This window comes from Caloenas nicobarica, chromosome 2 (assembly GCF_036013445.1).
Source record: "Caloenas nicobarica isolate bCalNic1 chromosome 2, bCalNic1.hap1, whole genome shotgun sequence".
Taxonomy (NCBI): domain Eukaryota; kingdom Metazoa; phylum Chordata; class Aves; order Columbiformes; family Columbidae; genus Caloenas; species Caloenas nicobarica.
Window position 1 is genome coordinate 109,616,848 of NC_088246.1, and position 24,429 is coordinate 109,641,276.

Sequence of the window (24,429 nt, forward strand, 5' to 3'; positions counted from 1 at the left end):
TGTCTGTGTTCCTTGACCACATCCACACTCTGAATCACTTAGCTTATTAGTCTCGATACCTATGGAAATTTCTAAAAATGTTTTGGTTAATTCTCACTTTCCAACACTAGAACTGCACCATCTCATATCCACGACCTGCCATCACTTTCTAGTGGTTTTTCCACTGTCATCCCCCTCTCAGTTAATGTTGTTTGAACTCACTGCTGTTCAAACACCTTCCAGTTTCCTGAGTTTAGAACAGTATCAGCTTCTCTTCCCCCTCGACTCAACTGAGTCTACCTTACACGGAATCCTTTTCCTGCCCTTTCCTGTTAGCAACCCGAACTGCATTGGTGGTGTACTTGAAGAGGAATCCACAAGGTTGTGTCTGTTGACAATTCCTTTTTTTTTTTCCTCCGCATCAACATCCTATGACATTTGAAAAAGCCTCATGAAGCATCTCCAGTGCATATGTAACTGTTTCCAAATAGCTGTACTCGTTGTACAAGCAATACACAAGCTGCGTTTGAAGAGCTGGCTCTTCGACAGGTGCTGTTCGGGATGTTGCAAGCCAGAGTAGTAAAGGACGTACCCTTCAGGGCTGCTGCTTTACAGTCACTACAGCAGTAACAATCTGAGCCCTGCACAAATGCAGGAATATTCCCATGCTCATCTCGCAGAAGGACCTACGCTGAGGTCATCCAGAGGTAGGTGTTCATCCCCTTCTTTCTGAAAAAAAGTTTTCATCTCAGGAAAGCTTCAAGAAGGTCAGATGCTAATCAAGGAAAATGAATACTCTGTTCCAGATTCAGCAGTGCCTAAGAACAGGCAAGTAGTTCTTGTGATTTACACAGGCCTGTGTCCTTAAAGTTAAGAGGTCGTCAAAGTACTTACAGGTTCAAGGCAAAAGTTTTCAACCAGCTTGGCAGATTCAGCTTTCCAAACTAATGTACAGCAGTAAATTACACTCTTGTAACAGTTACCAAATGTCTCTGTGCTCATCACACAACTAGTATATCAGATGAAACTTACGTACAGACAGCAGACTGCCTGCTATCAGGGCAGTGTTTTAATTCCTTTATATTTCAGAGCACTGTATTCATCCTCAAATCAGCCTAAGAAGGCTCATCTACCTAGAAAGCTTCAGTTTTAGCATCTCTGCAGCCCTTGGAAGCAGAATGGAAATTATACAAAGGAAGTAGACCAGGGAAGAGAGAACAGGCTGTTATATCGCTTGCAGTCTCCCCAGCTGAAGCTACCACAACAGCACTGGGAAAAGACAGAATTAGTCACTTCTGAGCTTTGCTTACATCACCAGGAAGGTTTTGAAAAAAACTCAGTATCCACAATTGACATGGAAGAGTAGGGTTTTATCTTCGTAAGAAAATCTATGCCTGCACACCAATCTCGAGTTCTCAGCTACATTAAGAACATGCACCATAAGCTTTTCCATAGCAGTAACACTTAACCAAATAAAAAGGTTTTTTAAAAAATATTTTATTAGAAAGAAAAATCAACCAAAGTTATTCAATAAACAACTGTACAAAACATATTTCTTTGGTCAATTTGTGGAAGTTACCTTAATTTCTTTAGTTACCCACACACGTGAAAGGAATTTTCCTTAAATAAAGCATTTATGTACACAACGAATTAAGCTGCTGCTGCTTGGCAATTATTATGTAATCACCTTGTCAAGGAATTTCTGAGACTGCACGTGTGACTTACAGTAGTATTCAAAACTGATCAGAAGAGCGCAGGTGGAAGACCGTTGCCAAAAAGTAAGCGCCAAGAACTTGGTATTTTCCATTGTGAAGAAGTATCTGTGGAATTGTTGCTCTGCAACAAAACCAGAAAAATTCTTTAAGTTTTAAATAATGATTATGTAATAGTATCTCTGGCACATGCATTAAGATAATGGGCAGCATTTCCAGTGTATCATTGTGGCTTGCTTTAGAGAAAAGTACTGGAAGATCGAACTTGATCAAACCTTTATGCAATTGTCTCCCACACCTGTCAAACAATCAGACTGAGGCTGAGGTTTGGCTTTTCAGGTGGGGAAATTCTCAGTGAGATTTTTAATCAAAATGTATCTTTAATTTGGTGTATCCTTGATGAACAAGGGCCAAAACAAACCCAACCCATACATTTTTAACTTTTCTAGAATTCAGCTGAGTAACATTTTTTATGTTCTGGATTGAAGAAAAATGAAAATAACAGATATAAAATATGGAAGCAAGACCTCTAGATTAAACAGCACTTACTTCGCTTTTAATTAGCTGGAGCCATTCATTAAGATAGTTAACAAGTGCAAACGCATCAGGGATGTTGTCCCCTTCTGAGCAGAATTTCAGAAGAACTGCCATTTGGATTCCTTTTGAACAGCTGCAACAAAAATGAGCAGGCATTTATATTTCTTTTCTAAATCCAGAACAATTATATTTATGCATTAAGAGCAACAACAATCTGCACATGGCTTGCTAAAAAAAAAATATATATATATACACATATTATTTTTTCCTCTCCATACTTCCTTGATTGCATTTTTAGACTTCATGTTCTTTTTCATAGTTTTGAATTTCTTCTTTACACTGTGAGGCATGAATCCTAGATCATGGAAGAGTTACTTAGGGCCTCTTCTACATACTTAGTTTGCATTTTTGTGCTGGTGAGCAATTTACACTGATCCTTTGATACAATCACTCCTTATCATTCTGTGTGTTTCAAACAGCAGTTTTGAAGGCTGCATATCACTACTTTACTCACAACATTCCATTTTTTCATTTAGATATTAAGCTTGCTATTATTTATTTTTCCTCAAGTCTTGAGAGGTCTTTTCTTTTGCATTTGTATATTGTTTCCATACTGCAGTCAGTACAAAGGTAAGCATATTAGTAACTCTCCTGCTGTTGGATGCAACAGTTTATACAGGTGTCAAAAACAATAGGTAAAAAAGTGAATTTTCCACTTGACACTCACAGAACAAACACCTTTTGCAGAGCTAACACAGTTTTACCATAATAAGCGAGTATTACTATCCAAAATCTGAAACTCAGATATGCTTTTGGCACTACTACTGATGCATATACCTTTTAACAAAAATCCCCCTCATTCTTAGTGCTCAGCATTTTTTTTAATAACTGGTGATGGAGCTATTTCTCATAGGAAACAGTTTTAGTTAGAAGTATCACAGGTACAGGAATTTTACTATTTCCAAATTGTGATTTGCGTAAAATCAGGTACCAGATAAATAATGATCTTAACTGTAAAGGCTTTCTTATATTCCTTTAGCCCATTCACTTATATTTTTGTATTTTAGCCTTATGATTCAGAATTTTTTTTCCCTCTTCAGGCTTGATCTGGAAGAAGTTCTATTACTATAAAACCCTCTTCTATAAAAAGAGGGACTTTTCCTGTAACACAGTGGTTTAAAACATAATTTTACCCATGTACTAAAGCCAAGTCTTCTGTTATCTTTCTGTGCTTATCTTTAGGCAACTCACCTCTCAGTAAACAACAGTTTTGTGATGCCACCTCCAGGAATATGTATAACTTTTTCTGTACCATTTATTCCAGGGTAAGCTGCTACTTTTTCCATTTCTTTCCAGTTTAGCTCCTGCATAAGGCCTCCAGCTGCTTTCTCAAGATCAGGTGTAAGTAGGTAGCGTAGTGGTGTCCTAGAAACAAATCAAGAACACATGTGACAGAAAGAAGCAAGCATTGAGGACCTCACACCTGCAATGAAGAATTGTACTGACATCTCCTTCCTACTCAAACAAAATTTAAAAAGTAGACTGTGGCATCAAAATAGTATAAACTACTCAACTTTCTGCCACAAACAGAACTAAGGTACCCTCATTTTAGAGGCTCAAATAACTGGCAAGTACCAGATACATAAGCACATATGCAGGAGAACTGCTTATGGCTGTTAAAAAGATTTACAAATAAAAAGTGCTTTTTATTCCTTCAGATAGGAGGTGATTAATTTCTAGTTAGGGTAAACTTAGCCTTCACCACGATACACTATTTTTAAGAAGCTCACACTACAAATATATGCAGGCTTCAGTCAAGTCTAAGTATTTTCCCACTACACTCACTCTTTAGTGAACCTGCTTTAAGAGTTGTTCAGCGGTGCTGGGGTGGGGGTTAAATCACCACGACTTATGACTCAGACCGCACTGAATAACTATCAGTCCCTCTCATTTCATTCCATGTTAGCTGGCCATTCTGCAACTGTATGCAAGTATCACAAGTAACTACATCTGGGATGTGCGTGAACCCAAATCTCTAAGGCCCTGCACGTTTATGCAGCCTGAGGATAACAACTGATCTTTTGCAAAAATACTGATTTTTGTTTGTTTTTGTTAAAGCACCAACTATGATGTCTTCAATCAACAAGTAATGTTTGTTGTTTAATGGGATAGTATAAAAATACATACAGTCTTAACCTTCCAGTTGCCACCCACCAAATATGAATTGACAATTTCCTATATTAAAGAAAACCTTAAAAATGCAGAATAATGACAAAGAGGTAAGAAACTAACCAATATTCTAATTAATTGTTAAAAATCTAATCTGTGACCTGTATGTTAGCAGCTAAACCCTGGCATTGCTTACAACCACAAGAAATTAAGAAAACTGAGGCTCTGTTGCCTGACAGTGCAGGCCAAGTGCAATTTATTTACAGCTTATTATTTGCTTACTTTTGATAGCAGTAACCAACAAAGTCCACTGACTAGCCCTGTATAACACGTTTTAATAGTATATTGAGTATTTTATGACTTATGTACCCAGCAAAGCAAAAGAACCCTGCCCTACTGAACAGTACTCAGTAGAGGGAAACATGTCACTTAGTCAAAAAGAACAGAAACATTAATTAGGTCTTTCAATGAAACAAACATACCCAAGAAGTTGCTCGTCATCACGCTGGTATGCATGGCTGCTAGACAGAAGAACGACTCTGGCACATTTGCTGCTTTTCACCCAAGAAAGAAGAGTTTGACAGAATGGCCTGTACTTGTTCTTTATGCAGAGACAGATTAAAAAGTGAAAAAAAGATTGTGTCAATTTAAAAAAAGCCAAAAGCCAATAATACTAGGTGTTATATAGAATGTTTAGCAGTTGTGTAAATTCTTCTTCATATCAATTTATTCTTCAGCTTCAGATACATTTTTAAAAAGCAGAGGGCTGCTCTGGTTGTTTACTTAAAACTACATGTATAATGACAAAAATTAGCATTAAGACCACGTTAACAACAGCAGTACCACCTGTTTTGTGTGCCATTAATGCCAATGGAAAAAGCTTTAGAGTAAGATGGGATAGTAGGAACGCAAAGTATTTTTTCATGTTTTGAACTGCTAAAAACTGCAGCATAGATTTCCTTCTGGTGTAGTATTCTGCTTATTTTAAATTACAGCCACTGTCTGGTGGATGAGTAATTCCAAATTCTTCATTTTTTACATAATGAACACAGATCAAATTAATATAGAACACTACGAAATAATTAAATTGGCATGACATCAAAAGTTAAGCTATTACAATAAAAGACAAACACACAAAGACAGTAAGAATAAAGAAAAAAAGAAATGGACAAAACCCAGACCATTTTGTGTTTCAAAGACTGTTAATAACTAAGGACATATTTACAGTAAAATCTACCCTACACCTGGATTGTTCTGAGGCTTGGAAAAACAAAAAACCCTCAACTCTCAATGAATGCAGAAGTCAGTTTTTATAGCTAAAATTGTATCAACTGCAGAAGGTGTTATAGCACAAATTAGAAAAATATTTTGCTCTCTTTCAGTCTGTGGGGGTTTTTTTAAGTTTTATAATATGGCAAAGTTCTTCTAGTTTTGCTTGTTTAGTCTGTTCTAGTGTCTTAAAATTTACCCAGGCCACTTTAACTATTTTCCAGCAGAACTATCCAAACTGAATAGTGAAGTAAGAACAATCAACGAACATACGTACCTTTATAAAAGGTGATCTGATCTGCAGAACTACAAGTTTCTTTGAAGGTAATGAATACACTAGAAGAAGAAATAATTAAGTTTTGTAAGAAGAAAGCAAGAAAGAGCTTTTGGCTTAGAAGTATCCAGATTTATCCAATTTACAAAGTTGAGGATAGTAAACCTTTCAGCTATCAATTCATACAGGAAAGCTTCACAATATCCTGAGTGTTAAAAATACATATTTTTGTGCGTTGTCTTCACTGGATTTAATAAATTCAAACAATTGAATGAAGAAAAATATATTAAGTTCTGCCTCTCATAATGATTCAGACAATCTCTTTATGCAGCTTTGCAAAGATTATGACAAATCATTTGGAGATTTCCATTATTAGAGACGGGAGAAAAAAGATGAAATGCAATAGTCTATATAGGGAAAGAACCTAAGAATTTGAAGGGGGAGAAACATCACAGAAGGAAAAGGCAAACGAAGGGCAGAAGGATGGATAAATATCTTGCTACACCAGAAGTTCAGCTTGCATTCCGGCAGTTTACTGCAAGTACGTGCACACTTCATGTTGCTTTGGCTTAAACCTGCAGAGCATTTTGGCTGCAGTGTAATATGGTCAAGAGTCAACATTTCTTAGCGGTTCCATATGTCAAACTGGTTATCCAAAATAACAATAGTAACGCTTTGCGAAGTGTACATACATTCTTATCTGTAAGTTACTGAAGTTATTACTGACCTTAGTTTAAACACTGTTCATGTAAGCAAAACATAACAACAACAAAAAAGTGTGACACTCTTGTACCTTATGCAGCTTGCAAATATCTTCAGCATTCGACACCTACCTTCAGCATTTATACTCAACTCCGTTGAGTTTTCTTCTGCTGTTGCATATGGATTATTTCCAACCATCGGCACCAGGCAATCAGTGTAGAAATAACCAACTTTAGTCATGTTGAGTGTGGAAATCACTAGATCCACTGCCAGCTGACCAACATTTCCCACTGACACTGCTGGCTGAGGTAAGAAAAGTTACTGAATTACAGCGTGTTTTATGGACAACACAATATGGTCTTCAAAGAGTGGACATTTAAACTACTACAGTCCTTGACAAACATGATTTCTAAAAGTGGCTGCTCATTCTCTGACAAAGGTGACTATTTCTTAACAGATTACTAATACAGATTTTGGCCCTGTCCCACAAAAACATCCCGGCCGCATCTGTGAATAATCCCATCGCATTGTACACTTAAATAAAGGCTTGGAAGCTTGTCTCCTCCCTGTCTTTTTTTGGATACGGAGCAGATCAAAGTCACTCAAACCACTACAGCTGAGACTGGTGGCCCTCAAGTGACACCTAATGGTAATGTTGATATTACACTCTAAACCTATAAGCCTGTAAATGGACTTACATACAAAAGTAGGTCATTTTCCATTTTTTTTTTAAGGATTATAATGCTAAGGGTCATCTTGGATTCATTTAATAGGAATCACCATGGGTTATCACCAATCACGGCAGATACTGACCTAATCTCATGGCATAGAAAGAGAAATTCAAGAATTTGTGTCCTTCTACAGAAACAAATGCTGGAAGACAACAATAAAATTTTTGGTTGCTTCCCTCTAATTTATAAGCAACTCCATTTCTAGGTATTTCTGCCGCCACCAACTGTGGAAATATCAAATTTGATGCTGATAAGCTCACGGTGAAAGAGAACCTAACGTTACTTAAGAAGTTGTCATTACAAACTGGCTGGCACTCAACAGCCTGTTACTCCCAGACAAGCAAAACAGCAGTGATCTATTTCCCGTGGCCAGTCAGCTGATCTGCAATGACTTCCCGTGCAGCCTGCAGAGTCATTACAAGCTGTGCAGCCCTCAATGAAAGGTGGTAAGGTTACCTTTAAGTAATACAGTTAAGGGACTCACTAACAGGAAAAATGATGGTTTGCTACTTCATAGCCTGCACTGGAACTCCTACCCCACAATAACCAATGTAAGCTCAGGCAGGTTATCTTAAATTGATTTCATACCGTGTAGGAAGGTGATTAAAACACTTCCTAAAACAATCCTAATCGGAGTCTAAATATAGCACAAATGAGATTTTTTTTCATTAAAAGCATATAGATATATGGCATCTAAGTGAAAAAATAAACTTTTATTCCAGTGCCAACCCACAGATACTGCAAATTTTGTGAGGCGACATAAAGCACTTTAATCTTAGAGCAAAAGCATGTAGCTATAGCTCAGCACATAATGTTCCCCTTGACGAGCAGAAAACGAGGAGCTGAGGAGAGAGAAATTGAGGGAAACGGAAGAGACCGCCTTAAGCTCTGCTGGAAACAGCTCTGGGAAGGACCCCTGCAAATCCCCCTCTTCCACTCGGCAAAACACCCGATACACACACGGGCACAGCAGCCGCCTGCCCAGCGCCTCTCCGCTTCCCCGCATGGAAATGCCAGGGGCGACCCCCGAGCAGGGCAGAGAGAGACCAAAGCGCCCAAGCCCTCCTGCCCCAGAGCTGCAGGCGGTCCAGGAAGACAGGCCCCTGCCCACGCCCCACAGAGCGGAGAGGAGCGCTCAGCTCCGGGGTGCCCTCTTGGGGCAGCGCCCCCTCAAACCCATCGAGGGCGGGGGAGGGAGAAGAAACAGGCGCACGACCTACCATGAGCAGAGTGAAGCCTTTAAAGTCGGAGCTGGCGGAGCCCCCGCCACGGTCGCAAGGAACAAACATGCCGGCGGCGGAGGAAGGAGGCGGCGGCAGGAGGCAACGGCCGCGTCTCGTCTCTCCTCAGCGGGGCGGGGAGTAACGGCCGCCGCCGCTCGCGCTGCGCCCCCCAGCGGGCGAGGCGCCGCCCGCGCGCCGGGCCGTTGCGCCGCCGCCCGCGCGCGTTGGAAAGGCCGTTGGGGGCCCCCCTCCCCGGAGTGGGAAGCGTCTGGGCCCCGCTCTTGCCATGGCGCTGCCGCCGGAGAAAGCCTCCGAGCTGAAGCAGATCATCCACCAGCAGCTGGTCAAGGTGGGGGTGTCTCCGCGATAGAGCGGCCGAGTGACTTCTCCTGTCGCGGGGGAAGGGTGGCCTGGCTGGGCTTTGCTGCTCCCCGTGCCGGCGGTGCGGAGCCCCGGCCCCTGGCGGCAGCAGTGCCCGCTGAGGGGGCAGGGTGCTCGCTCCCTGCCCCTTCCCTGCTTTGTTTTCCCTACTTCAGCCGCTTCAGGTGGTTCCCGGGCGCCGTTCGCGCCCCCTTGCAGAGCGGCCGGCGGCGGTTCGCGCTCCCGTCTGATCCCTGCCCCGCTCTGCGGCCTTTTCCTCGCCGTCTCCTACCGCCCCCGCTCCCCGGCCTCATCTCTTCTTTCCTGGGCCCCGGAGAGATGGAGCTGAGGCCCCTGTCGCCCTGTCCGCTCCCCCCTCTTGCTGCTCTCTGGCTCCGTGTCGCTGCCCCGGTCAGGGCAGGGAGAGGCCCGAGGCACCGGCGGCTGAGTGGGGAGGCCGGCACCCTGAGACTGAGGCTTTTCGGTGTTTTTTGCTCGATTTTCACAGAATGGTTGGGGTTCGAAGGGACCTCTGGAGATCAGCTAGTCCAAGCCACTTGCTAAAGCAGGTTCACCCAGAGTAGACTGCTCAGGAATGTATTCTTTGCTTGCAGCTTTTTGAGAGAAATGATTTGGCTTGGATTGAGGGGGAACTAAGTACAAATGCTTTAGCTCATATATCGCAAAGTATTTTAAGTCCCAGTAGCCGAGGCCTTAACATCCATCAGTTTTGCAGGTCCATGCAGTTTAACAACCGAGATGAAGGACAGGAATTCTGTTTTCCCTTTGTGCACAGGGGAAGCTTGCAATGGAGATTTCCTACTTCTGTGCCTTACCTCAAGTATAAAAAAGTGTACTTTTTCCCTTAAAAAATAAGAAACTATTATCCTAAATCTGAATTTTGAGGGAGACAAGAGTTTAAAACAGTGACCTTTTTATAATTGATGGATTTGCAGACTTTTTTATAAGGAGGCAAGTTCAAGGCAGGGAATGCTGTCAAGAGCAGTGAAAATGCTCAGGTTTATTATGCTTGTGATTTTTTTAACTGGTAGTTCTGAAAGGGTGAATATTTTGATGTAGTTATTTCTGTGTTCCTAGGAGAATATCTTTAGTCTTATTGAGTGACTGTTTAGTCATAGCTGCTACCATTTAAAGAGCTTGTATTTGTAGCATATAGAGAATTTTCTTTCAGATGGATGTCCATGGCAGGATCAGAGAAGTTCTTGCTGAGACTATACGTGAAGAGTTAGCACCTGAGCATCAGCAGTTATCCACAGAAGATCTGATAAAAGCCTTAAGACAACGGGGAATCATTGACGATGTTATGAAGGAACTTAAATTTGTAACTGTAAGTAGGTTTTGAAGAGTGAAAATATTTTTGCTTTTTCTTCTTACTGACTTGGTGTTTTGACAAAGTGAAAACTTGCTACTTCTAAAGATTTGTAATGGCTTTACTGATTTGTGAACATATTAGGAACAGAACGGCTTAATGCGTGTGCTAAAATTGGTTTAATGATAATATATATTGAAAGTATTTGTTCTGTTTCGCTACATCTCATGTAGGAGCACACCTGAGGAATGGTATTCAGTTGAAATTGAGGATTCTTTAATTTTTAGAAGGCTGTGGTAAGAGCACTGTTGCATCCCTTGATGCCTTAAAAAGTCTTAATTGTAATTTCAGGATGTGAATGAAAAGGAGAGGACTTCAGCTCCAAAACCGTCAACACATTTTGTTGACAGAGAACCACCAGTTTTGAAAAAAAGTATGTTGCTTGTTTATTTTAATATTTGGATCATAGTTTTGAGATAAATTTGAAGTCTATGAGTTTTTGAGCTCTGAATTAGTGGTCCAGTATGAACTGCCGTAAAGGTGGATGTTTTTCTTGTTTATCTACAGGAAGTAAATTTATGTAAGCAGCAGAAATTAAGTGTTGCATAAAATGTGAATTTTTTTAGTGTCATTTATCTTACATTAAGATAATTTCCATACATTTTAAAATCACTTTTTTCTAAGCACTCATTTTAAAAAAGTTGTGTTTTTTTTTCTCTAGTCTCCTGTTAGTTAACTGATATTTAACATGCTTCCTAAGATCTGTTTGTAGTCTCTTCATTTTTATTGCTACGCTTTACAGCTAACATTGACCCAACACGGAGGTATCTTTACCTTCAGGTTTTGGGTGGAAAAGCTTTTCTGGAACATCTTCAGGAACCAGAGCCTCTGCCTGGCCAAATCTGTTCTACCTTCACTCTGTGTTTACATTTCCGAAATCAGCGCTTCCGTTCTAAACCTGTCCCATGCGCCTGTGAACCAGATTTTCATGACGGTTTTTTACTTGAGGTACACAAGGATAGCCTAGGTAAGTATTGTGGGTCTAAGGCTGATGCTATCGGGGGTTTTTTCTGACTTCAGAGTTATTGCAAAATATATTTGATATTACTTACTGGCTTTCTTTCCAATTTTTTATCATGTTTTCCTAAGGAAACTGATTACTGTATTAGGTTATGTCACTTGTGGATTTTTCTCTACTCTTGCATCTTCTTTTCCTTCTTTTCCACTCTAAAATAACTTTTGAATTTGACCCACTTTATAATGGACAGCGAGATTATAGTCTCAGAGCTGGTAAGAGATACTAAGGTGGCTGCGATTTTTCATGAACTTTGTGCTGACAGTTGAAGAAGGGTAACATAAATTTGTCATTGGATGGAAAGAAAATCTTTAGTGTGAGTTCAGTTTCCCACTGGTTGGCAAACACCTGCAGAGGAGTCAGTCATCCACAGCCTGTATTACTGTTATTTTGTTGGTAGCCAGGGAACATGGTAGGAGCTAAGTGTGTTATGAAAAGACTTCTGGATTTTGTCTGAACCCTGTAGAAATCCAGGGTAGCTTATGGAATATCAGGTACCAGAGAGAAAGCCAGAGTTATTGCAGTTGGACTTGGGGAAGGGAGTGATTACACCATAAGTTCAAAGAAAACCAGACTTGGTTAATTCTGCTGCTCATGGAGCAGTTTATATCATAGGGGCAAGCTTAACTACAGAGAAATTTGTTTCCTAAATACTGATGTATATATAGTAAGTTGGCCTGACGCATTCCAACTTATTAAAAGAATATTTTTTTCAATTGCTGTTACTTAATGGTGCTTTAATATTTTTTTTCTTAAATGATAATTCCATTTTAATTTTTGTGCAACTAAACTGGTTACATTGGAGTACTCAACTACAGGAATCTTTTTATCTCTGTGTAAATTAATCTTTCTGTAGCTCTGTCCTAAGCTGAATTTGATTTTAAGATGGGATCATTGCTTACACTTCTGGATGTAAGATTTTTCTTAAAATGCAATGTATGCACTGAATGTAAATGCATACATTTTAATTTTGAGGAGGACTTGGGCTGATAATATTCTTGGTGTCTTATCTTGATTTAATAATGGCAGGTGAAGGAAGTAAAATGGTGGATGCAACCACTATGTTATCTATATGTGATCCAGTGCATATGGTTCTGATCAAAACAGACACATTTGGTGAGACAACACTAGTAGCATCCTATTTCTTGGAGTGGCGATATGTCTTGGCTGCAGAGAATGGCATAACAAATGTTGCTGTTGAACTCCTGGGTGTAGGTAAGGATAAATAATAAGGCTGTAATAGTGACTTAAAATATTGGATACTGAGCTTGCTCACAGGCTTAATGCAGTATTTATGATGTAGTTTAATTTTAGTTCAACTCATAAATTACTATAAGGTATCTTTAGAAAATGTGTAGGAGACCAATGGTCGTATTTTTCTGTTACTGAAATACTAAAAATATGTATTCCAGATTCTGTGTAATAATGGTCCCCATGTCTGGGAGCTCTCACTACTGATTTTCTGAAAAATCTGAACAAGTTGTCAAAAGCAAACCAAACAAAAATCAACCAATTAATCTCCAGGAATATATCAGACCAGTGCACTGAAGAGTAAAATCCAACTGCTGGATGAAGTGATCTCTGCTGTGCTGCCATTTATTCCAGTAGCTGGAAGCATGTTTTATGACAGAGGGGCTGAACAGCTTTGTGTAGGTGCTTAGCAGTTAGTATACATGTATGTTTTTGTGTATCACTTGTCCCCACTCCCCGTTTTAGGAGTTCCACCCTAAGTTTTTTTGAATATTATGATTTTGTGGGTAAAGATTAGATCTAGGACTCAATCTATCATGACTTCCTATACTAGTTATTGCAGTTTGGTCAAGTAGTAGCTGATAAGTCGTTTGAGTATTTATCATAGTTTTTCTACCTCTTAGGTAGGTGAGCAGTTCTTGATAGTTTCAAAAGAGATTAAATGATACCTTACATATTTTGAAGATTGGATAATACTACATAAGTTATTCCTGATTGTTATCACTATTACCTGGGAGGTTTTTTTTTTGTTTGTTTGTTTGTGGGGTTTTTTTGGTTGATTTGGTGCAGTGTTTTAGGCAGTGAATACAAATCTAGTAAGCTTATTTGCTAATACGTTTATTTCCTTCTGAAAATGCTGACTAGTGCCAAAACTTTAGTAAGCAATATGGATTTGGATAGTCTCTCAAATGGAGAGCTGCTTATTTATAATCACTTGGAAATGCATAACAAATAAGTTGAGTTTAATACTCAAAATAGGTGATGGGAGGAGTTAAATCTAATTACCATTAGCTTTTTTCCAAGTAATAAAGTATTGATGCAGTAAATCTAGTGCTTTTTCTCCTCTTCTGAAGTTTTGTCATTGTGAAAAATGCATCAAGAACATCGAAGCATGCTGCCACCTCAGATAAATAGGCAAACTACTATGTGAGGCTTGTATTGATTATAAATCCATCTCTCTGTTTTTTAATGCTTTTGTTCTTTGTGTAATTCTAAATTTTCAGCATTATGCAACAACATTAGGTTTGTGGTATTTTGTGGTTTGTTTGTCCTTTTTTTTTAAGTTGATTATTTGCATGGCATTCTGGATCTGTCATAATAAACTGTATCTTAAGGAAGATGAACTTCACTTATTTCCAACTAGTTAGGTTTGAGCTACCTGTATAGTCAGTAGGAATAGGTACTTTTACAGTGACTCTTCTCTATTTTAGATTCCCATTCTAGACATTTCTAGAATGCCATTCATCTCATATATCCTGGTATTGGCTGCAAAGAGGGCACTGGGTAATTATCTCAGATGTAGATGTCTGCTTTTTTGGCTGGGTTATGCTTTCATACAGCCTCTTTTGAGTTTGAATTTAAATAAAGGTTCTTATTTTGCATATACTTAAAGAAGTTTAGTATTTTTTTTGTGATTATATAGCTAAAATATGTATTACTTACTCCCGCCTGGCTGAACTGTCCTAAGTAAAAATGAATTTGAGAGAACTGATCAGAATTTATTTTGGTTCAAAGGTACAGAATCAAAGGTTTCTGTTGGGGTTTTAAACATCAGACTGGAAATGTATCCACAGCTTAATAAGACGCTCTCTCCAGAAGTAACTAATACTCAAGTAAGTAGTTTTGGGAAGGGCTTTTATGGAGGGGAGCTGAGTACAGAATTCCTTATGTACTTGTTGAGAGCTGTAGTATTTTGTAATGGGAAAAAGTATCAAACATTCATTTAAATATAGTTAGCTTTTTTAAACTACTTTGTTTATACTAAACATTATCTGAAATATTACTTTAGTAGTTTTTCTACTTACCTGTGTCAAAACTTGAAGAAAAATGAGAAGGATGCAATATACCTAATTCTCTTCAGGTACTATAGGTTTTCTTGCTCTCTCTCCTGTTTGAAAGAATAACTTCTGGTCAGCTATTGTGTCATCAAAAGCACATCAAAAGCCAAATAATCCTTCTGTATAGAAATGCATCACTTAAGATGAACACTACTTCAGTGGAGCTTGATGTGTGAGCCTACAAACAAGAAATGTAACTAGAAGGTTTTTTAATTGGATTTTAATTTAAAAATACTACTCTTCAGCATTTGCACGGCACACTAAATATTAAGCTTTATTTTACATAGACCCCATTTCGTGTTAATCTACTTATTGATTATGTTGGGTTTTTTCCTGTTTGGAATTAATGTGTGTGATTGGTTATGTTTTTCTTACCTGCAGTTTGCTTTAGAACGTCAGAAAACAGCAGAAAAGGAACGGTTATTTCTTGTATATGCTAAGCAGTGGTGGAGAGAGTACCTACAGATAAGGCCTACACACAATGTAAGGCTGGTAAAGATTTTTGCACAGGTTTGTAAATCTTACAAATAGACCAATCCTTTCTTTAAGTCATCTTTTTATTTTTAGATATAGTTTATGTATATATAGAATCTATATAGATTTATGATGCTACATTCAGGTCAGAGCTACATGTTGTGTATCGTGCAAAAAAAGAAATTTGTAAGGATTGAACTTGTAGATGTATATTGAAGCTCAATAACATGATGCAGAAAGAAGGGTTGCTCCAGCCATTTCTGATGCATGAGGTGATAAAAAAGTGTATTTAGTCTTTTTCTTGTATGCTCGCAAATGGCAAAGACTTAAGTGATCTGTGCAAACTATTTCAAACAAGTTTTATACCAGATAAAACAGTTATAAAAAATGAACTTACTTAAATCTATTAGAACATATCCACACAATATTTAAGCTGTGTGGTCTGTAAAGCAATCTGTCTGCTTATCATTACACACTAGCTACAGACATAATTACTGTAGGCTAATAAACTACTACGCATCAGTTGCTCCTTGCTAACTATCCCTCAGTAAAAGGAATGGTATGACTCTGCTTTTTTAGTGCCATTAATTTATCTTGCATGGTCGCAATTTTCCTGGCACAGATAATGAGCAGTAGCTTATCTCAAAGTAACTTCCCAAAGTGATCCCTGCCTACTCTTTCTTTTCAGTACAGTATTAATAACAGCTTACATTCTGGATGTACCATCTGTTCATTAGTGATGTGAACTTCCAAATAAGGATGTGGTGGGTCAATCCCAGCCAGCAGCTGAGTCCCCTCCCAGTCACTCTCTCACTCCACCTCAGCAGAACCAAGAAGGGAATGGAAAGGGCAAAAGTGAGGAAAAACTCATGGGTCAAGATGAAGACAGTTTAATGAGTGAAGGAAAGAAAGGAACAGGGGAAAAAGGTGATGCAAAAACAATCACTCACCACCTCCCACCAGCAGGCTGGTGCCCAGCAAGTCTCCAAGCAGGGGCTAGTTTAGAAAGTCTGTTCTTCACGTCCACCAGTTGTATTGCTGAACATGATGCTGTATGGCATGGAATATCCCTTTGGTCAGTTCAGGTCAGCTGTCCTGGCTGTGTCCCCTCCAAGCCTCTTGTCCACCCCGAACTTGGTCCATGTTGGGGCAGAATGAGAAACAGAGGCGACCTTGAAGCTATGCAGGCACTGCTAAGGAATAGCTAAAACATTGGTGTGTTATCAACTCTGTTTTGCTCACAAATCTGAAACTAAGCACCGTAGAGTCTGCTACGTAGAAAATTAACTGCATCCCAACCAGACTCAATACAAAGGCATAAGGTTTGTAGAGGGCAAGGTTTGTAGAGAAACAATATATATAATTAAATTGGGAATTGTAGAACTGGGAGATTGGTTGGGGATATGAGCTTAAAATGGGACTCCTACTATTTTGACAATAAAGCAATGTGTGAATTAATGGTATTCCACTTTATGCACCCACAAAACTACAATAGGGTTGGGAAGAAGGTTGGAGGGAAGAGTTTGTGGATAGGATTAGAGGACTAGGTTCTTTGTTACAGAGCAGTATAGAAACTGGCAGTCCTCAGAACACTATAGGAACCAGGCCCCCTGCTGGTTCAGTACCTATAGGAAGCTTACCTTGATTCTCTGGCTGGCCACAGCAAATATTAGTAAAACTACCCCTACTGGCCTTTCTCATTTCTGGGAACAGAAGTGAGATTATGAGAATTGTTTGATAGTTTAGTTACCAGGCAGTTTTGTAGGGATAATGCAGAAGGATGCATTACCTACATAAAACTATATTAAGTAAATAATTGATCCATCTTGTGAATTTTTTGTTTTGGCTTGCTTGTTTTCTAGCTGTGAAATAATTTACCACAAGATTCAGTCAGCTTCAAATAAATGGTGCTTTTCTTACACCAGCTTGCTGGAAAAGGGCAACATGTGACAACAGTAAAAAATATGAGACCATGATTTCCTGAAACTGCAGACATTTAAAAGGCTTGTTATCCCTTTTAAAATGTACAAACATAAAAGTACAAGTTTAGCCCAGTGAGGAAGAGTTTTATACTGTCTGAAGTATTTTTAATAGTTGATAATCATAATATTTCCCTGCAGCATGTAATAAAACAGACCTTTTTCCAGTCATCTTATTTTTTCTTTTTTTCCAAGAAATTAGAAATTCTTACTACTCTTGTAATTTTTATATATCTGATGACAGCACTGTGAGTATGTTGTTTCTTGCTGTTATGACTAGAGGTAAAGAGTATTCAAATTCAGAAGCAAATACATACCTTTTAAACTCTCAAATCAGCTGCTGAGGGGGGCTGTGTTTTGGGGTTGGTTGTGAGTCTTGGGTGTATGATTTTTGGAGGTTTTTTTCTTGTTTGATTTGGGGTTTTTCTTTGGATGTGGGGTGTTTGGCTGGTGGTGTTTGATTTGGGTTTTTTTGTTTGAAGTGAATATGGAAATTGACAGTGGATGGAGCATGAACAGTTCCTCACCCATTTAAGGAGATTAAGTTCAACCTGTACTACTCGAGGTGTCTGAACTTTTAGTCTAGAATGTCCTCTGGTGACAGAGGCAGTGGAAAAATCTAACTGTAAAGTCACTCCATACTAATTGCCTTAATGGTCTTGTGTCTTAATTCTAGAAGGATTTTTGTGTCTTAACATTTTTCAGTGATATTTATTTTGGGGATAATAAATCCTGTAGCAAAAAAGACAGTTTAAGATGAATCTTTTGTAACACTTGCATGTCTGGCAAATAAACATATTTTATATGTTCAGGATGAAAATGGGGTAAACCGTCCAGTATGTTCATATATCAGACCACTTCGAGCAGGCCGGTTACTAGACACTCCTAGACAAGCAGCGCGATTTGTCAGTGTCCTGGCTTATGAAAGAGCTCCTGTCATCGGAGGAGGTGGTGGCAAACAAGAACAGTGGTGCACCCTTCTTGCTTTTTTGTGTAGAAACAAGGTATGTGAAAATGGACTTTGTGTTACACAAGGCAGTTGGTATCATATTCTAGCAGAAGTCAGTAATTTAAAACAGGCAGCAAATACATCTATTAAATAAAATTTGGAGAATTCTTTTACAATAACTTGTTTAAGACCTTTTTAAAGAGAAACAGATATTAAATAGTAGACAAGGCAACTTTGGAGCAGACTTTCTTTACTGCTGTTGGGGCCCATTTGTTAATACACCTCTTTGACAATGAGCCTGCTTTTATTAATTTGCTTTTCTAAAATCCCGTATCATTATTCAATGAACCCCTGCTAGTGTGCAGGCCACTAATTTAAATTCTGGACTAATCCAGGAAAAGTCGGAAAAGTCACTTTTGAAAAACTGGCTTTTTTTTCAGATGGGCTAAAATATACTCGCAGACTTTGCATTTATTTTTTTACAAGACAGGGATTTTCACTAAAAGTTTCAGCCTAGTTCTTGGTGATCTGGCACTTGTATCATATGACTATAACAAATGAAACAAATTGTAACTCATTCTGGATTATAGCTCTTCTGTTGTATGAATAAAAGTAATAGTGATCCTTTTTTTACCTCTTTGGAGTGGTCAATGCTTTTCATTGCCATGGAGATACTTCTGCATTCAAAAACAATCTCACTGATGTGTTTAATATAAACAGATGTGTTCTTGGCAGCAGGAGCTGTATCCCTATTTTTAGAACTGTCACAGAGACCACACAGAACAGATATTAGCTGTTATCTCAGAATGTCACGTCGTGCATAGGTACCATTTAAAGGCACCACTGGCTGCTCACTGGTTTTCAGATGGAGGTTATCGATCATGACTTTGAGTTTAAGGACGTGTTGTTTGGAGATGCAAAGAAAGGGTTTCCTCCAAGGCAGAAGTGGAACACTGTATAAGAAAATAGCTGAATTTAGCCCCTGAGACACCAGCTGTACTGTTATTAATTTTTTTTGCAGAAAGTGGTGTGGCATTATTAAATGAACACAGGTTCACCAGAAACTTATTTAAACTTTTCTTGATATTTCCCTTGCACATTATGGTAGGGGAAGATTGTTTTGTCTGTGTAATGAACAGATGCATCCAAGAACACTGAATTTTACATTTTCAGCATTCTGAATAGTATTTGACTAAAGAGCTGTACTGTTCTACTTCTGAATGCTGTGCTTTGTGTTATGAAGGCTTCATTGCACGAGGAATTTTTTTTCTTACTTTACAGCTAACGTTTGTGAAGAACTTAAAAAGAGTTTACATAGCACATTCAGATATTGATTTCTCTGAATTACCAATGATAACAATAAATTTATGAAGAAAACTTTTTTTTTTTCTTCTGATTGAAGGGAAATGCAGCTACATGTGACTTCTAGTTGTTACACAGATTTGTGGGGGCATTTGTTTTACCTTTTTTAATTCCTGAACTTTGACAACACATCCAAGATAGTAAAATTACAATAGAATTACATTTTATTGTCTTCAAATTTCTGAACTGTGAGATAATACTGCATAATTTCTTATATCACCTCAGGTATTTGCCTTATGTACATTTTAGCATTTAATTAGGATGCTAATTTTGTCTTTACAGGTCAATAGTTTCTGGTTTTGATTTACTTGAAGGTATCTTTGTAGTCCTAAGAAACGTTTTCCAGTATTAAATTATATTTGAATTAAAAAAATATAGATAGTCTATTATTAAAACATACTAATATTTTAAAACAATTATTTCTATTGCAGAAAATTAAAACTTGTCAAGTTTAAACCTTAAAATCCTGTCTTCTGATCTGTGCTTTAGGTAAACAGGAGGGAAACATGACTTGTTAAATTATGATTAAAGAAATACCACTATATCCTTTCTTTAAGGTTTTATCCATGCCTGATACTCAAACCACCTTACTAATGTTTACTGCCTAGGGTGACTGTGAAGATCATGCTAACCTTCTGTGCAGTCTTCTTCTTGGGTTTGGATTGGAAGCCTATGTGTGTGTTGGAACAAAAGCAAAAGGAGTCCCCCACACTTGGGTAATGACTTGTGGAACTGATGGAACAATCACTTTTTGGGAGAGTTTAACAGGACATAGGTGAGTAAAAGGAGTATGAGAAAACTGAGCAATGTATACTGAGATTTGCGTGGGCTGTTTTTGTTGTTGTTTTTTCGTTTTTACACCCCGTCATGTAACTCATGTAATCAAAGGCAAAAGTCTTTGAAGTTTTTTCTATGTGCTGCTGTTTCTTTGGTTGTTTTTTTTTTTAATAACTGGTTCAGTGTAAGGTAAAATATTTCACCAGTTTGTAATGTAGTTTTCAGTGGCTTTGATACAGTATAGGAGCTGTTCTGTGTCTTATGGCAGCTGATTGCCATTGATCCTATTGCTGGTATCATTTGTAAAGAAGGAGATGAAATCTGATGTGATTGTTTAGGAACTGTTGTGGTTTAACTGCAGCCAGCAACTAAACACCATGCAGCTGCTCACTCACTCACCCCTCTGATGGGATGGGAGAGAGAATCAGAAGAGGCAAAATGAGAAAACTTGTGGGTTGAGATAAAAACAGTTTATCAGCTAGAGCAAAAGCTGCACACTCGAATGGCTCCCCCTTTCTTTCTCCTTTCCCCAGCTATATATGCTGAGCATGATGTCATATGGTATGGAATATCCCTTTGGCAGTTGGGGTCGGCTATCCCATCTGTGTCCCCTCCCAACTTCTTGTGCACCCCCAGCCCACTCACTGGTGGGGTGAAAAGCAGAAAAGGCCTTGACTCTGTGTGAGCTCTGCTCAGTAGTAACTAAAACATCCAGGTATTATCAACACTGTTTCCAGCACAAATCCAAAACACTAGCTACTATGAAGAAAATTAACTCTATCCCAGCCAAAACCAGCACAGGAACCCATATTTTTTGCTTATGTCATTTGTGAAATCAGTGTTACATTACTTTTTTCCCCTGCAGAAATCTCTGCAAGTTCTCTGCAATTCTCTCACTTGAGTCATTTTAGAAGGGCATATGTACCTGTTTTGTATTCCAAAGCTTCTGGAACATGTTTGTTAAAAGTTCTTTATATTCTTCTCATTCTGCCTGTTCTGTTGCCCAAGTGTGTAGAATGGTACTCGGTCTCAGTTTTTATATAGACTTTTTTTAAAAGCCTCAAACTTTAATGCAAAGAACTTCCTCTTTACTTGATTATGTTCGGCACTGTGATCCATCCCATCGGACTTACTAGTGCTATTGGAAGCACTACTTTTGGAAATAAAATTTTTGTAATATATAGCTTCAGGTTGCAATGGTAGAGGCACAGTGGGACTATGTATTTGAATATACGACTTTTGGCTTTGTGAAAAGTGCTGATTAATATCCAATGTTGCAAATAAGCAATTCTGTTTTGCCACTGTTTGTGTATCATATGATTAGCATTTGAAGATGGAAGTATTTCTCCAAATGTGATGAATAGTGGAGGAAACCGTATGGGTGTATTGTTGTAGTTGCAAAATTTAATTGCTGTTGAATATCTGCTTGATTATTCAGCTTATTTTTCTAGATTTAAACAAAAAAGTGGTGTATTATTTCATTGTATGTTATGCCTCCAAAATGTGTATAATTACTTTTCTGTAAATAAATTAATGCCATTTTGGGAAAAACAAATATGTTAACAAACTTGGCTTACATTTTTGGAAGGAGAAATGGCTTGTATCTATCCCATCTGAATATTTGTACCTTGCCTTGAAATAAAGTGTTCTAATAAGAAATTGAATGTTTTTGATTAGGTACATCCACAGACCTATCAACCCTGATGACCCTCCACTAGTTGAACAACCCAAGCCACTGTATCCTTATCGCACGATAGGTTGTATTTTCAACCATCAAAAGTTCTTTGGAAACTGTCAGCCCACTGATGCTGTGGAGGTCTGTGTGTTTGACCTGCACGATGAATCTAAATGGAAACCAATGAGTGGAGAAGCAATAAAATCTGTATGTTCCCCTGGAACAACATCTTCAGTTCCCCCTTTTCCTCCTCTGTGTGCTTCTGCAATTGATGCTGCAGTAGCAAGCAATGAGGTAGAATTGCAGCTGAGAATACTCATCTCTGAACACAGAAAGGTAAATACTGTTTAAAGATTGTCATTGATCTGTTGCGGTAATAAAGGTGCATGTTTTTACTGTATACTTGTTTTGGATAGCCATTTGGTAGTTCACATACTCATATCTTTGCAATGTGTTTTCCATCAGCTTTTGCAGAAATCCTATATGTGAAAAGTGAAATAACTGAAAAATTGTTTGGAAAGACTGTACTGAGCTAGTTCAGACATAATTATTTGCAGTGGTAATTCTGTAGCCTTGTGTGTGGGCTCTTCCCCCTACCCTGCCTTTGCCTTTCGTTCTAGGTCTGTTATCTTCAGCTTACTGGCACCTGCAGACTTACCTATGAGTGGTCTGTCAAAGCTAAAAGGATCAAATGTGGTTGTCAGTGGGCTTTGTCTAACCATCACAAATGGTCCCTAGATAAAAGCAGGCTTTCAGCTTTTATAACCTTACTCTTGACTGCTTTAGAAAATCAGAAGGTATTTCTAGAAGTTGGTTTCATCCTTTATCAGTATTTTTACAAGACGTAATGTGCCAGAAATTTTTCATCCTGTGCTGGATATGAAGGAGATGGTATTTTAAATCCCTGTTAGCTTATGTCTGTGGTGTTGGTGTGTGGGGTTTTTTTGTTTGTTTTTTGTTTAATCTCCCCACACAATGTTCAACCTTTTGGGTGGCAAGTAATTCTCAGCGTATGAATCTCCTGTAATGCTGAACACGTGTGGTAGATTTTTCTACTCATTTGCACTTGTGGGATGGTAGGAGGAAGGTGCACGTATGTGTGTATGTGTTTGGGGGAGCTGTAGGTCATTGCTTTTTTGGAAGTGGGTTTCCATGAGAAACATTAGAAGAATGTGAAGTGTATCTCATTTGATCATTCCTGTATTTTTGCTGTGTATTTATGCAGTATCTTCCTATATTTCATGCAGAGATACTGTAGGTAGAACATGTAGTTTCAACTCTGCTGGTCTTGTTTTAGTCTTGTAGTCTGACTTCGTTTCTTGGTAAATGTTTGGTGTTTTGTTGATGATGTTTGATTCATCTAGTTGGTGTGTGAATTAATATACAAATCTTATTGCTTCATGGATTCACTGCCATTAACTACAAATTAAAGATTTGTCATGGATTCATTTGAATCTATACAGTATACAAGCTTATTGATATCTTAATGTTCATTCTGCATGGTTGTCATCATTCTGTGACTTGCCTCACAGGATCTTGGCCTTTCTACTGTTTGGGATGACCATCTGTCCTATCTGTTGTCACCAGCGTTAGCAGCCTATGAGCTCGAACGTACAACAAGCATTTCTGCAGGAAATGAAGAGTTTCAAGATGCTGTAAGAAGAGCAGTACCTGATGGTCACACATTTAAAGGGTTTCCTATCCATTTTGTATACAGAAATGCCAGGAGAGTGTTTGCCACATGTCTTCGGTAAATATAAATATGTTAAAAGCAAATAGTAATAATTATGAATTGCAACTAGGTTTTTTTTTTATAATGACGTTTAAAGAAAATTAATTTCCTTAAATTAGAACAGAAAGAAGAATTGTGTAGTATATGTAATGTATCATGGGGTACAGAGCTTTTATGTTACATTGGTGAGTTCAGCGATGATAGGCTTTTCATGGGTTAAAGAATGAGGAGTTAATTTTTCTGCACTTGTTAAAAATGATCAGTGGTGGTCTTGTTCCAAGGCATCAGCCCCTGCACTGTGTAAAAAATATTGTTATTTATAATGACAGACTCATGACACTCATTTGCGTGTTAGTCACATTTTAAATAACTGCACGTATGCAATTGACAATTTTAATAACAGCTTAGTAATATCTGTTACTCTTGTTTTTCTGTCTGTCAAATAGGTCTCCTTTTTGTGAAGAAATAATCTGCTGTAGGGGCGACCAAGTGCGACTTGCAGTTCGCGTACGAGTGTTTACATACCCCGAATGTGCATGTGCTGTTTGGATCATGTTCGCTTGTAAATACCGCTCTGTCCTTTAAAAAAAAAAACCCAAATCATTCAGACTTTTTTAGATCTGCAAAATAATGTGTGTGGGTATAAAATTATGCAATTAAAACCCAATATTGTATTTTATAGAAGTGCCACTGATTTTGAATTCTGCAGCATGTGTATTGAAGAGGATTGTGTACACAGTAATGATTGTATTTATAAAGAGAATGTATGCTTATTTTTAATAAAAGTTACTTTTAATAATAATAGAAATACG

At 38.3% G+C, this 24,429-nt stretch overlaps 2 protein-coding genes across 4 annotated transcripts; one reads left to right on the forward strand and one right to left on the reverse strand.

Moving 5' to 3' along the window:
• Positions 1–8,728, reverse strand: PSMG2 (proteasome assembly chaperone 2). 2 transcript variants are annotated; one of them, XM_065629306.1, is made up of 8 exons: positions 8,594–8,728; positions 6,774–6,945; positions 5,944–6,002; positions 4,880–4,998; positions 3,480–3,653; positions 2,241–2,361; positions 1,705–1,815; positions 1–708 (listed from the first exon to the last, which is right to left on the reverse strand). In XM_065629306.1, exons 1-7 carry the CDS (start codon positions 8,660–8,662, stop codon positions 1,723–1,725), a joined length of 807 nt encoding a protein of 268 aa, XP_065485378.1. In that variant the 5' UTR covers positions 8,663–8,728; the 3' UTR covers positions 1–708; positions 1,705–1,722. The 2 variants fall into 2 exon arrangements, with proteins under 2 accessions (XP_065485378.1, XP_065485376.1); XM_065629304.1 differs by lacking the exon at positions 1–708 and having other exon boundaries at positions 1,520–1,815.
• Positions 8,729–8,780: 52 nt separating this feature from the next.
• On the forward strand, positions 8,781–24,373 carry CEP76 (centrosomal protein 76). Of its 2 annotated transcripts, XM_065628358.1 has the most exons (12): positions 8,781–8,945; positions 10,149–10,304; positions 10,638–10,719; positions 11,089–11,313; positions 12,391–12,576; positions 14,347–14,444; positions 15,051–15,179; positions 17,935–18,126; positions 20,042–20,208; positions 21,888–22,221; positions 23,418–23,635; positions 24,064–24,373. In XM_065628358.1, exons 1-12 carry the CDS (start codon positions 8,883–8,885, stop codon positions 24,200–24,202), a joined length of 1,989 nt encoding a protein of 662 aa, XP_065484430.1. In that variant the 5' UTR covers positions 8,781–8,882; the 3' UTR covers positions 24,203–24,373. The 2 variants fall into 2 exon arrangements, with proteins under 2 accessions (XP_065484430.1, XP_065484431.1); XM_065628359.1 differs by lacking the exon at positions 24,064–24,373 and having other exon boundaries at positions 23,473–23,550.
• Positions 24,374–24,429: the final 56 nt, after the last annotated feature.

What these genes read in the sequence shown, in the direction of transcription:
- PSMG2 (XM_065629306.1), bottom strand. Translation starts at nt 8,662, where the DNA reads ATGTTTGTTCCTTGCGACCGTGGCGGGGGCTCCGCCAGCTCCGACTTT. An exon ending in AAGGCTTCACTCTGCTCATG is followed by an intron (nt 6,946 to 8,593) that starts GTAGGTCGTGCG and finishes TTCTTACCTCAG; the next exon opens with CCAGCAGTGTCAGTGGGAAA. An exon ending in GTTGAGTATAAATGCTGAAG is followed by an intron (nt 6,003 to 6,773) that starts GTAGGTGTCGAA and finishes TTCTTCTTCTAG; the next exon opens with TGTATTCATTACCTTCAAAG.
- CEP76 (XM_065628358.1), top strand. Translation starts at nt 8,883, where the DNA reads ATGGCGCTGCCGCCGGAGAAAGCCTCCGAGCTGAAGCAGATCATCCAC. An exon ending in AGGAACTTAAATTTGTAACT is followed by an intron (nt 10,305 to 10,637) that starts GTAAGTAGGTTT and finishes TTGTAATTTCAG; the next exon opens with GATGTGAATGAAAAGGAGAG. An exon ending in CAGAAGTAACTAATACTCAA is followed by an intron (nt 14,445 to 15,050) that starts GTAAGTAGTTTT and finishes TCTTACCTGCAG; the next exon opens with TTTGCTTTAGAACGTCAGAA.